General features: G+C 34.7%; 1 protein-coding gene across 3 annotated transcripts in view; it reads right to left on the bottom strand.

The window, feature by feature from the left end:
* Positions 1 to 13914, bottom strand: part of CTTNBP2 (cortactin binding protein 2) — a 171701-nt gene that overhangs the window by 69738 nt on the left and 88049 nt on the right. For all 3 annotated transcript variants that reach the window (XR_013999579.1, XM_081147738.1, XM_081147737.1), the window contains exons 5-7: positions 9870 to 10073; positions 8363 to 8462; positions 5899 to 6049 (exon numbers count right to left, since the gene is read on the bottom strand). Coding sequence is in view for 2 of the 3 variants with exons in the window: in XM_081147738.1 (XP_081003864.1) it covers positions 5899 to 6049; positions 8363 to 8462; positions 9870 to 10073 (455 nt within the window). In the remaining variant the exon portion in view is untranslated. The remainder of the gene's footprint in view (positions 1 to 5898; positions 6050 to 8362; positions 8463 to 9869; positions 10074 to 13914) is intronic.

The raw sequence follows: 13914 nt of genomic DNA, 5'->3' as shown, positions 1-13914 counted from the left end.
GAACTTTATTTTGGTGATCTATGTTTTAGCTTTATTTTATTTTCCTACCTTTATTTTCTCTTTGGCATTTTTTAATGTGGTATTTCATATTGCTAAACTAAATATTTTTCAGTGAGCTTCAGCACTTTAAAAAAAATAGGGTAGCTCATGTCAGTCCACAGATTAAAGGGTTCCGGGTTGGGAGGCGTGCAGGAGGGAGACAATCGATGTGTCTCTCTTGCATCAATGTTTCTCTCTCTCTCTCTTCTCTCTCTCTCTCTGAAAAGCAATGGCAAAAATATCCTTGGTGAGGATCAAAAACAAAAAAAAAAGGGTGAAAGACAGGGAGAAAACTACACAATAAATGGTAACAATCCACATTTTGACTGAGTAGTCTGATCATTTGTTAATGCTGTCCCTTGCTAATGTAGCTTTTTCTCTGGTTCTGTACCATGTACCAATGAAGTCAACTTGGCTGAGACAAGACCATGGCTGGGCAGTAACTGAAATACCGTAATAGTCCTCTTGTGGTAGGCAGTTAGAGAGACATGAGCAGAGCAAGGATGATGGGCTAGTTCCAGGAGGTCACCATGGCAGAATGTCTTGCACACCTAGCAATGGGAAAAACTGGTAGAGCAGGCATTGGAGATAAGTATTGTTAATCAGGACCTTGCCCCTAAGGCATCCTCTCCTCTAGAATGTCTCCAGTCATGCTGGTCAGATTCTCCCTCTGACCTTCTACCCCCTGCCATGTGGCTAGTTATGTGGTAGACTCCCACACTTAAAGGAGAACAAGGGGGCTGGAGGAAACTTCCATACAAGGACAGAAGACAACCAGACAGGCCCTGATAGGTTAGCTCAAAGAAGAAAGCATTAATCTCACCCCAGTCAGAGGGGTTAAAAAAAGCCCTAGCCTACACCCTAGGGCAGCTATTTGAGACGCCTGCTTAAAATTTCTCCGGGGTACTTTTTCTTTGTGTACTTAATAAATCTTAACTTGCGAGTTTGAGTCTTGGCTCTGATTTCTTTTCCTAGCCAGAACTCAAGTACTGAGGTCTACTTTCACCCTTTACACTTAAATGGGCTCTAGTGGACTCCAGCCAGGTAAAGCATTTCTTTTTTTTTTTTAACGCTTTATTAAATTGATTAGGGTAACAATGGTTAATCTGAGCATATACTTTCAGGTTTTCGTGAATTTGTTACAAGATCTGTACATTGCTCTGTGTGCCCATGACCCAAAGTCATATCTTCTCCTGTCACCATATATTAAAGTGCTCTTTACTTCCCACCTCCCACCCATTTCTCCGTGGCAACCACCACACTGCTGTTTGTGTCCACAAGTTTGTTTTATATCCCACATATGAGTGAAATCATATGGTTTTTAGCTTTTTCTGACTTATTTCACTTAGCATAATATTCTCAAGGTTGTATCAAAACGCAGTATTTCATCCTTTCTTATGGCTGAGTAACATTCCGTGGTATCTATGTACCACAGCTTCTTCATCCAGTCCTCTATAGAAGGACACTTTGGTTATTTCCATGTCTTGGCCACCATCAGTAGTGCTGCAGTGAACATAGGGGTGCATATATCTTTGTGAATACATGTTTTTGAGTTTTTCAGGAATATACCCAAAAGAGAGATTGCTGAGTCCTATGGTAGCTCTATTCTTAATTTTTTGAGGAATTGCCAGACTGTTTTCCATAGTGGTTATACCAGTCTACATTCCCACCAGCAGTGAAGGAGAGTTCCCTTTTCTCCACAACCTCTCCAACACTTGTTATTGCTTATCTTGTTGGTAACAGCCACTCTAACAGGTGTGAAGTGGTATCTCATTGTAGTTTTGATTTGTATTTCCCTATTAGCTAGTGAGGTTGAACATCTTTTCATATATCTATTGGCTGTGCCTGTGCCTTCTTGGGAGAGGTGTCTGTTCAAGTCCTCTGCCCACTTTTTGATTGGGTTGTTTGGTGTTGAGGTTTTATGAGTTCTTTATATGTTTTGGAAATTAAATCTTTGTCAAAGCTACTGTTTGCAAATATCCTCTCCCATGTGGTTGGCTGATTGTTTGTTTTGTTGTCAGTTTCTTTTGCTGTGCAGAAGATTTTTAGTTTGACATAGTCCCATTCATTTATTTTTACCTTTACTTCCCTTGCCTTTGGGGTCAAGTTCATAAAATGTTCTCTATGACCAAGGTCCATAAGTTTGGTACCTATGTTTTCTTCTATGTAACATTGTTTTGGGTCTCATATTTAGGTATTTGATCCATTTTGAGTTAATTTTTTGTAGATGGGAACAAACTATAATCCAGTCTCATTCTTCTGCATGTGACTTTCCAGTTTTCCAAGCACCATTTATTGAAGAGGCTATCTTTACTCCATTGTGTGTTTCTGGCTCCTCTGTTGAAAATTATCTGCCCATATACATGTGGTTTTATTTCTGGGCTCTCTATTCTATTCCATTGATCTGTGTGTCTGTTTCTGTGTCAATATGATGTTGTTTTGATTATCATAGCTCTGTAGTATAATTTGAAGTCAGGTAGTGTGATACCTCCAGCTTCATTCTTTTTTCCCAGGATTGCTTTGGCTATTTGGGTTTTTTTGTGGTTCCATACAAATCTGAAGATTTCTCATTCTATTTCTTTAAAAAATAACATTGGGATTTTGATGAGGATTGCATTAAATCTGTATATTGCTTTGGGTAATATGGCCATTTTAACTGTTGATTTTTCCAATCCATGAACACAGGATATTTTTCCATTTTGTTGTGTCTTTTTCCATCTCTTTAAATAACAATTTGTAATTTTCAGTATATAGATCTTTCATGTTCTCTGTTAAGTTTATTCCTAGGTATTTTCTTCTTTTGGTTGCAATTGCAGAAGGAATTGTTTTTTACTTTTTTTTTCCTGAAGTTTTGTTGTCAGTTTACAGGAAGGCAATGGATTTTTGTATCCTGAAACTTTACTGTATTTGTTTATTGTTTCTAATAGTTTTTTGGTGGAGTCTGTAGGGCTTTTTATATACAGAATCATCTCATTCACAAAAACTGACAGTTTTACTTCTTACTTTCCTATTTGGATGCCTTTTACTTCTTTCTCTTGCCATACTGCTCTGGCCAGGACTTCCAGAACTATGTTGAATAGGAGTGGTAAGAGTGGACATCCTTGTCTTGTTCCTGATCTTAGAGGAAAAGCTTTCGTTTTTTCACCATTGAGTATGATACTGGCTGAGGGTTTATCATATATGGCCTTTATTGTGTTAAGGTACATTCCTTCTATTCCTATTTTATTGAGTGTTTTAATCATAAATGGATGTTGTGTCTTATCAAATGCTTTCTCTGCATCTATTTATAAGAGCATATGATTTTTATCCTTTCTTTGTTAATGTGGTGATTATGTATGTTGAACAATCCTTGTGGCCCTGGAACGAACCCCACTTGATCGTGATGTATTACTTTTTTGATGTACTGCTGTATTAGATTTGCTAATATTTTGTTTAGGATTTTTGCATCTGTATTAATCAGAGATACTGGTCAGTAGTTTCCTTTTTTGTGTTATCTTTGCCAGGTTTTGGTATCAGGGTTATGTTGGCCTCATAAAATGTGTTAGGAAGTATTACCTCTTCTTCAAATATATGGAAGAGTTTGAGAAGCATAGGTTTTAAATCTTCTTTGACCATTTAGTAGAATTCACTGGTAAAGCCATCTGCTAATGGACTTTTATTTTTTTTGGAAGTTTTTGATACTTATTTCAATTTCCTCACTGCTGATCAGTCTACTTAGATTTTTTAATTCTTCATGATTTAGTCTAGGAAGGTTTATATATTTCTAGGAACTTATCCATTTCTTCTAGGTTACTGAATTTGGTGGCATACAGTCTTTCATAGTATTCTAGTATGATCCTCTGTATATCGGTGATGTCTACGGTGACTTCTCCTCTCTCATTTCTGATTTTGTTTGCATGGGTCTTTTCCCTTTTGTTCTTAGTGAGTGTAGCCAGGGTTTTGCCAATTTTACTAATCATTTCAAAGAACCAGCTCTTTGTTTTATTAATTTTTGTATAGTCTTTTTGTTCTCTATTCCATTCAATTCTGCTATAATTTTTCTGATTTCCTTCTTCTGATTTTGGGTTGCTTTTGTTCTTCTTTTTCTAGTTCTTTAAGATGTGATGTTAGGTTGTTTACTTGGGATTTCTCATACTTCTTGAGATAGGTCTGTAATGATATAAACTTTCCTCTTATTACTGCTTTTGCTGCATCCCAGAAGTTTTTATATATTGCATTGTCATTCTCATTTGCCTCTATATATCTTTTGATCGCATCTTTTATTTCTTCTTTGACCCAGTCATTTCTTAGTAGTATATTGTTTAATCTCCAGCTATTTGTGGGTTCCTTTACTTCCTTTTTGCAGTTGATTTCAAATTTCAAGGCATTGTGGTCAGAGAATATGCCTGGTACAATTTCATTATTCTTGCATTTGTTGATACTACTTCTGTGATCCAACATATGATCTATCCTTGAGAATGTTCCATGTGCACTGAGAAGACTGTATAATATGATGTTATGGGATGAAAGGCTCTATAAATGTCAATTATGTCCATTGGGCCCAACATTTCATTTAAGGCCAGTATTTCTTTACTGATTTTGTTTGGTTGATCTGTCTAGAGCTGTCAATGGAGTATTAAGGTCCCCAACTATGATTGTGTTTTGATCTGTTTCTCCCTTTAGTTCTGTGAGTAGTTGTTTTATATATTTCGGTGATCCCTGGTTGGGTGCATAAATATTAAAAAGTGTTATGTTTTCTTGATGTAGTGTCCCCGTTATTATTACAAAGTGTCCATCTTTGTCTCTTGTTATGTTTGTTGTTTTGAAAGCTATTTTGTTAGATATAAGTATGGCTACACCTGCCTTTTTACTGACAGGACTCCTTGCATTTGTTCTGCCCCCTCCCCCTTATAATTTATTCTTATTCCTGCAGCCAGAGTGATTCTTATAAAAATGAGTTAGTTCATGCCCTGACTGGGTGGCTCAGTTGGTTGGAAGGTCATCCCATACACGAAAAGGTTGTGGGTTTGATTCCCAATGGGGTGCATACAGAAAGCAACCGATCCATGTTTCTCTTTCATAACAATGTTTCTCTCTCTCTCTTTCTCTCAAAAAAATCAATAAAAATATATCCTCAGGTGAGGATTTTTTTAAAAAAAATGAGTTAGGTCATATCCATGTTCTGTTCAAAACCATCCAATCTCACCCAAAGTCCTCATCACAGCCAACACCTCACTGAGGTGCACTGAGGGTGCCACCACTCTCCCATCTGAGGGCTCTACACTTACTGTTCCTCAGACCTGGCACATGACTCTCTTTGTTTCTTCTCTTTGTTTACTTCCTTTAGGTTTTGGCTCAATTGTCACATTTTCACTGAATACTTTTCTGATCAATTCTTATGAAGTAACCCCTGTCCCAGGTACTGCCATCTCCTAAACATCCAACTACTATCTATTCACTTACTTGTTTATTGTTGCACCCCATCCCCCAATAATGGAATATAAGATTGATGAGGGCAGGGACTATTTGGTTGCTGATGTCTCTCTAGTCTCTAGGACAGCTGGTACTCAGGAAATACTTGTTGAAGGAATAAAGACATACACTTTCATTATCTCCCTTAATTCTGAAAAAAATCAGGACACAGGTATTCATTTTCCTGTTTTAAAGATGAATAAACTGAGGTTCAGAGGTAAAGGTCTGGTTAGGTTAACAGACAAGGTTTTGAGAGACTCGGAGAATATACACTGTCCTTATCCAATATCCTAAAAGTAAAACAAAACAAAGCAACCTCTATTTTAACAATTTTTCTATCTATAGAATTTGTAGACACACAGCAAACTATAGAACCACCCCCCTCCTGCAAAAAAAACTGGTACTCACTCTGGTTTTTACACTTCGGTCAGTTCCAGATTCCAACAAGAGTTTAATACATTCTTTATTTCCATTTTTACAGGCCAGGTATAGAGGCGTCTGTCCTCCATCAGCAGCATGATTAATGTTAGCATCATATGCAATTAATAATTCTACACACCTAAACACAAGATTATGATTAATTATACAGAAACTGGGTTTGATTTCTGAAGTGTCACTTGACAAAGATATTAAATACAGATAATAATGGTAAAGTAATTCTGCATCTTTATATACATAATATATAAATATATACCATAAATTATTGTGGGTCTTATTGTATGGGTACGGTTTTTTTAGCAAGGCTGGAAGATGTATTTTAATAACAAACTTAATTACTCCCTTGAAAATCTGAAACAGCAATCCTGGTCAAGTGCTGACACTTGGTTTATGATGCTTCTTTATAACCAACTTGTAAAAGTGAAGTCCTTAGAATAGTTTAACTTATTGGAATTAATGATTTAACTGTGCTTGCCATATATATTATCTGTGGTTCAAAATAGTTTGAACCTTTAAAAAGTCAGGCTGCTGAGTCATTCTGAGATTTTTCACTTGAGAAAATACTTATAAATAGCATAGACAGCAGGGCACCATGTGCCTCCACTATAAAAAGCAGGGAGACTGTGAGAAAAGGGTTGCCTGGGGAAAAAAACCAGCAGAGGCTGTCCTGTTTCCTGAAGGGATGCTAATTTGCAATGAAAAAGACACAGCTAAGCAGAAACTCATTGCCCTGAAAAATCAAAATGGAAAGAAATGAGGTAAATTCAAGACATAGTGGCACTTACTAACAAGCTCAACACTGAAAGCTTGAGTTAATAAAATTAGATGAAAATAAACTTAGAAAAAGAGCAATAAATCATAGTCAAATTAAGAAGTAATTCACATTATCTTTATTTGTTTTACTTCAGTTGCATGTTTTTTCTTTTAAAAATTTTTATTTTTTAAATTGAGTTTATTGGGGGTGACATTGAATCTGTAATACTTTCAACAATAAAGATAAAATTTTAAAAAAACATACAGGTTTCCGTGTACAACTCAATAAAACATCATCTTTATAAGGCATCGTTCGCTCATCACCCAAAGTGAAGTCTCTTCCCACCCCCATTTGTCCCATTTTGCCCACTTCCACCCCCCCCACCTTTCCTCTGGTTATCACTATACTATTGTCTGTGTCTCTGTGTTATATATGTACATTTTTTCTGCTTAATCCCTTCACCTTCTTTCATCCAGAACCCAATCTCCTTCCCCTCTGACCACTATCAGTCTCTTCCATATATCTTGGCTTTCTTTGACAACATTTGGTTTATATATATTTGAAAAATAAGTTACGTATTGATATGTGTGTGTATCTTGTACACATTGAATTTAACCTCCAGCATTCTTCCTTTATGTAAAGCTATCCATGCCTCCATTCCCATGGCTGTTATACTATCCAAGCAACTGGCCTTACATATTACCTGGTGACAGAAAAGGTAAAAGTACAGCCCAGAAGTCCTTTTGGAGGACTCAAGACTTGAAAAAAGTAACAGCAAAATCTATGGTCTTCAATAATAACTCAGTGTGATGACATGCAGAAAAAAATGAATAATGTATACTTTAAGGATGCATTTTGAATTTTGAAAAGTTTCCATTTATAATTAATAACATTAGTGTGAACATTAAAACCCTTATTTCAAGAATTCTGAAATTTGTTCAAGAACATTTCTATCAGGATAGTTATGTAAAAAGTTGAAAATAGCTTGCACCCTCTGCAACCTGTCATTTCAGCACAGAGAAAACAACTTAGCTACATTCTATTTCAGTAAAATGAGTTGATTTTTACAAATCATTACTATGGTCAACTTAGTAGCCTTAGTAGGCTATTGATGGAATCATTGCTAAAGTTGTGTATATTTTAATTGATAGGCTCTTTTGGTTTTTGTGCTCTAATTACTTTCAGTATATAGTTTCTGATTCATTTTTTTTAAAATGATAAAACAAGGTAAATAACTAAGATTTAATAATGAATAAATTGCTACTAGAAAGTTAAGATTATTACCAATAATATAGTTCTATGTTTTACTTTTAATGCCATCGTAAGTAAAAAAGCTTCTTTGTGTTGGGGTTGTGGAAAGCAGGAAAGAACAAGGTCTAACAGTTCATTATATTGTTGATATACTATCAAGAGATTATCTTCTTCAGAATCTAGTTCATTCCTGTGAGGTCTGGACACCACATATTTCTCCTTCACTCCCCTCATGTACAACTCTTTACCAATTATTAAGAAGAGCAAAGTTAGGATCCTACTTTGTGTTTAACTCCTCAAAAATACTTAGTAAATTTATTTGCCAATATATTTTAAGCACTAGTTTACACTTTCAGCCAGAACTAAGATATGTGTGCAAATTATAAAGAGCCTCATGTGATAATAAGAAAAATTAAGAGCATCTCTTACTTGAAATGTCCCTGAGCAGCTGCAGCACACAAGGGTGTGAAGCCATTTTTATCAGCAGCATTGACTTGGGCTTCTGCATTCAGCAGCAATCTCACACAATCTATGGATTTTAATAGAAAGCCACTTTAATTCCCCATTTAGAGTTTTGGTGAGCCAAATTCTATACAAGCTGTAGACAGATACTAAATCCAAAGGACCTTTCCCATGCACAGTTCATCTGACAATTCTGTTATGGCAAATGTGAGACTCCATAGACTATTTATAGGAAAAGCTGCCTCTCTTCCTAAAAATTGTAATACCCCAGAATCACCAACTAAAGTGTGATTTTTATTTTCTTTTGGTGCTTTGAGAAGAGTTGCTGATATGTGAGAGAATTGTCTGTCATGTGCCAGAAAACACTTTGCCAGGTTTTTCTACCAGACTATCCCAGAAAATGTTATTGGATGGAGAACCAAATCCATCTACCAACTTGAAACACCATTCTTTACATTTAGTTAAATTCTCATTTTATGTTTTATTTAATCTTTAAAATGCTTTTGCAAAGTGGTCATACTACATTTAACTCCATGAATGAGGGTAAACGTGAACCCATAGAAAGTCACCTGACTCAGGCATAAACAGCACATAGACGTCATGTTCCTCTTGTAATTTACTAGATTTCTTTATATTAAAAAATTTCCCATAGTGCTTTGAAGTAAAAAAGAATTCCAAAGTACTTTTAAAATAATGAGCTACCTTCTTAGCTCACTAGACTCTTTCATTTAATCCACCTGAACACAGTAAAGTTCTGAAGACTTCCAAGGAAGCCACATTATCTGAGTTATTTTACAATCATATTGCTTCCATAGGCAATGCTATTTGACTTTGCATTTGCAGTCAAATCATCTTTTTCTTCACTACTTTATGTTTTAGTATACTTGACTATAGGATTTATATGTTAAGGAACAAAAATAATTCCTAGGTTTCATCAACATGTAGTTTACAGTCATACAACTTCTTAGTTTTTAAAAAAATCCAAATAACTATAAATTGTTTCAACTTCAAAACAATTACAGACCCATGACCTTTCCTAACTACTAAAACTTTCCCTCTCTGTAGCATGTGCAAAAGTTCAGAAACTCTGATTTTCACACACATCAGATATTCCTAACAGACAAATTAGGGTTATTTTGTTCTGACCAAAGTGATCACAGATGGAGGACTTTATTCTAAAATGTGCTAAACATTTACTAGACCTAAAATATATCTACATACACAACACATTTCATTGTATATAAAACAAAGATTACATTTGCTACCTGTCACCAAATTTTATATTATAGAACTGTACAATTTGGATTTTTTTAAATGTTTACAAAATCTTTAAATCATGTTTAAAAAATTATCCACTACTACTTATAAGGGAAAATTGAAACCAAAGTGAACCTTTTGCTCATGACAGTGGTTACAAGGGCTTTTGACTCTCTATCCTTTTGCAAGTGGGTAGTAAAATTATCACCATCTTTACCTGTATGTCCATTCTTAGCAGCAGAATACAAGGCAGAATGGCCATCTTCACAGGAGTAATTAATGTCCAGTCCTTCTTCATTAAGCAGCAATGATAATAAAGTGACATTTCCCTGGGCAGCAGCTTGCTGAAGAAGGGTGGGCCTGCCAGCCAGGAGGGCAGGACCACCACTCATTAGCAAAGGGGTTAGGGAGGGTGAGCAGCCTGTGGGTTAAAGTGATTCTAGTTAGAGAGCAGAAGCAAGGACAAGTGACAGACATTACCTATTCCTTTCTGAATTACACACACACAGACATATGAACATGTATTACTGGAGGATTATGTGGTTTCTAACATCAATCTGTTCATATTTACTTAGCACAAATCTGTACTGTTATTTCAATTTTGTATCTGCTAACTAAATGAACATACGTGGTGACAAGTTACTTTTAGGCATCAGTCTCGCACAGATAAGGGTTAAGTTGGGGATTGGTTTTAGGAAAGTAAGATGGCTGTCTCATGTTAAAAGTTCAAATTCATCTTCAAGGTTTCGAAACAACTTGAAATTTAAAATTATGTACAGATTTTATCAATTTCAATATTAATCTAAAAACGTTAACTGATATCTTTAAGTATAAGATAGACATAATTGTAAGAAATAGAGATTTTCCTTTTTTGGCAATGTTTCCAAGGTACTTAATTTTACATAAACCATTGAGATGGACCAGATACTGTCAAGGAATCTAATTATACTCCTTGAATTCCCTTATTTGAGAATAAAAATAATGAGGGACCAACTACTGCTCAGTATATCAATAGCTGACAGAAGCACTACATATATAATTGGATCTAAAAAATACCAGCAAAAATAATCAACACAATTTTGAAGACTATATCATCTGGCCATCTTTATAACATGTTCCAGAAATTTTTAATCAGCCAACAAAACGTGACACTGTACATATAGATTTAACAAGAAGTTATCATAGTTAGATATTTTTCATCAGTATTTAGCAGCTTTAGAAGAAAATCTGTTAAGTGTGTGAAGTCGGCTGCATATAGCATGGAAAATTTTCTGAATTCTTCCTTGATCAAAGAGCTGTAAAAACAGTAAAGTAAAAATTTATTTAATGTAATATATAGGTATTTCATGTATTTTAGGCTTAAATACAATTAACTTTCAAAACATATATTTTGTTTTCTTCCTTATGGAGCCTCAAAACCTCTAAGCAGTGTTGGTGTGAGTATAAAGGCAGAGGTACATGTCGTACTCCTCAGGGTACAGTTTCTACATACATCTGGTAACACTCCATGTAGTAATATATAATAGATAAATCTTTTCTATTCTCTGTAATTTAGTATCAGGATAACATTTTAGGTATATGGGTATTACATTACTATGTATGTAATATTCAATTCTTATAATTGAATCTTAAGTTATTTTAATGAATATTAAGAGTACATCTCAAAGGATTTCTCACTATTTTGAAAATTCTTTGTAATAAACAAGCAGTTTATACAAATAAAACTAGAACTGCTTATTAAAAGCTGGGTATTACACCTTCATAATTATTTGGATCCATAAATAAACTATTAGACTACCGTGACATACAGAATTCATATGGTCATAAAATTAAATATTTATCTAAACTCTGTGATATTTTCCCATTGATATTCATTAGCTCTTCTTACAAAAGTAGTATTTTTACTTCATACTTACAAGAAGGCTCCTCTCTGGTACATTTTACCTTTTGTATTTTCTTAAAAACAAACAAAAAACAAGCCCACAAAAATTAAATCAGTACTTATCAGAAATGAATGACAAACAGAAAAACTATAAACACCAAGGTATGAAACCTTGACTGCAAAGCAAACACAAATGCAATGTGAAGGCATTGTACTGCGGTCGTCTGTGGAATAGGAGGGAATGTGGCTCACTCTTTCTCCCTCCCTCTGCCCTCCTTTCTTTCCCTCCCTTTCTCTCTCTCCCTCCCTCGTCCCTCCCTGCTTCTTTCTATTTCCCTCTATCTCATCCAAGGATTCTTGGTTATTGATATCCCTTTAACAATATCAACAGATATATATTAAATGGTTTGCTATTCTTTTGGGATTTGTTTTCATTTTTTCCATACAATTCTAGGCTTTGGGGAACAATTTAAATATAACTATATTTAAACTGCTTTATATGGAAATATTCAACTATGGATATAATTTCCTGGGAAACCCTATTTTTAATGAAAAGCTATCTAAAAAATAAAATATTTTTATTCAAAAATTATCTCAACCTTTAAACTATTGAAGAGTCTTATAGTTCTCTGTTATACAGAACTGCAGAAAAATATATATTAATTTTCTTATTTTCTTAGAGGTTTACAGTACATTTAAAAAATGATTTACAAAGAAAAATGCTCTATAAATACCAGGTATTATTAAAGTTTAAATAAATCTTTTATCCTCACTATCATTTCCAATCTTCTCTAGCACAAACTTAAGTTATTGTAATAAATCCTCCTATAAATATGGGAAAAATAAAACTTTACTATGAGAATTTATGACTCATTTGAAATTCCCAACAATGATAAAAATGATACTTACTTGGCTTTTTAAAGTAATGGTTAAGTAATGATAGAACCAATCTCAGGTCATACAGTTACTTTAATGATGTTAGAAAAAGGTCATTCAGCTTTGCAGTGTCATGTGCAAACAGTAATAAAAGTGAGCATCTGAAAGAACATGCAGTGATGAAGGGAACAGACAGAACATGCCATGGCAGAAGGAAGAGTTGAGACCAGCTTCTGGCATCAGCTTCAGTGTGGAGAAGGTTAATGTCATAGCTCAGATCAATCTCATTTTCTGATTTAGCCTTTAAGCCAATAATGCATGGAGAATAATTTTTAAAATGTATGCTTAAATAAGGGAAAAAAGTCTGAACCAAATTAAATAAAATGTATCAAATTAAAAAAAAAAATTCAGAAAAAATTTCCAAGGGTAGGGAAACTCAGCTGCCTGGGGTGATTTCTGGTTTAGGCTTGTATTCATCTAACAATTAAAATGTGTTCATTTTACAAGTTAGGAGGAGCAAGAAAATCTAATTTATTTAGAATTTAAAATGTTATTTAAAAATTTAACATTTGGCCACAAAAACTGTTAATAGAGTTAGAGTAATTTACAACACAATTCACTGAAATGGTATCTTTTGTCATTGTAATTTTCTCAGTGCTTTATTAGTCATAATTCTTTATCACAGATATAAGCTGACATAGTAACACAGGATTTTAGAGTTTGAAAGATCATGGGATCTAGTGGTTCTCTACGGAGAAAGTAGTAGTGAACTGTTGTTTGAAAATTCAACAGGCAAGTTTAATAAATCTCTGGTTTGTTACTATTATCACTTTTTGGTTCAATGCTTTCATTTTTAGGTGGGAAAACTAATGGCCGAGAGAAAATTTGTTCTTTAGGGTAATACCTAGAAAGGGGCAGAAATGGACTAACCCTGCCTTCTTACACTCAGCATAGTGCTCTTTTCATCACTGAAACTGGAAGAGATATATACCATTTTTTGGCAGATGTGCTCTGTCCCTATGCTCTGCTCTTACCAACCACAAAAGCATTAGTGGCTGCAGAGAAAATGTATACCCTCCAATGAACTTAAGATCTGGAGAGGAACAAACTCACCCAGCAGAGATGGGTTAAGAGCAGGATGGAGGGAGCTCTGGTGCTTCCTAGTTGCAATGAGAAGGGTGGCAAAAATAGGGGCAATCTAAGTGGAAAACAGAGTCAAAATTCTAAAACACATTTAGAAAGTTTAGGATGACCTACACCCATGGTGGAGTCATACGCCCCCATTACATAATAATATTTCCATTCCCTGAATACACTACCTGATCAGTAAACATTTGCTGAAGGACTAACAGCCTTCACTACCTCCATTTCGACTAATAAACCGTATCTTCTAATCAAATTAAATAGAAAGCTGTTATCCCACCAAAGTTAATCCTGTAGTTCTGAAAATATTTTGGGCAAATTACAAAATCAGAGAACAGAAAATAAGGAACCCAGTTTCATG

This window comes from Miniopterus schreibersii (assembly GCF_964146895.1).
Source record: "Miniopterus schreibersii genome assembly, chromosome: 9".
Classification (NCBI taxonomy): Eukaryota; Metazoa; Chordata; class Mammalia; order Chiroptera; family Miniopteridae; genus Miniopterus; species Miniopterus schreibersii.
This window is presented reverse-complemented; position numbering and strand designations above follow the sequence as displayed.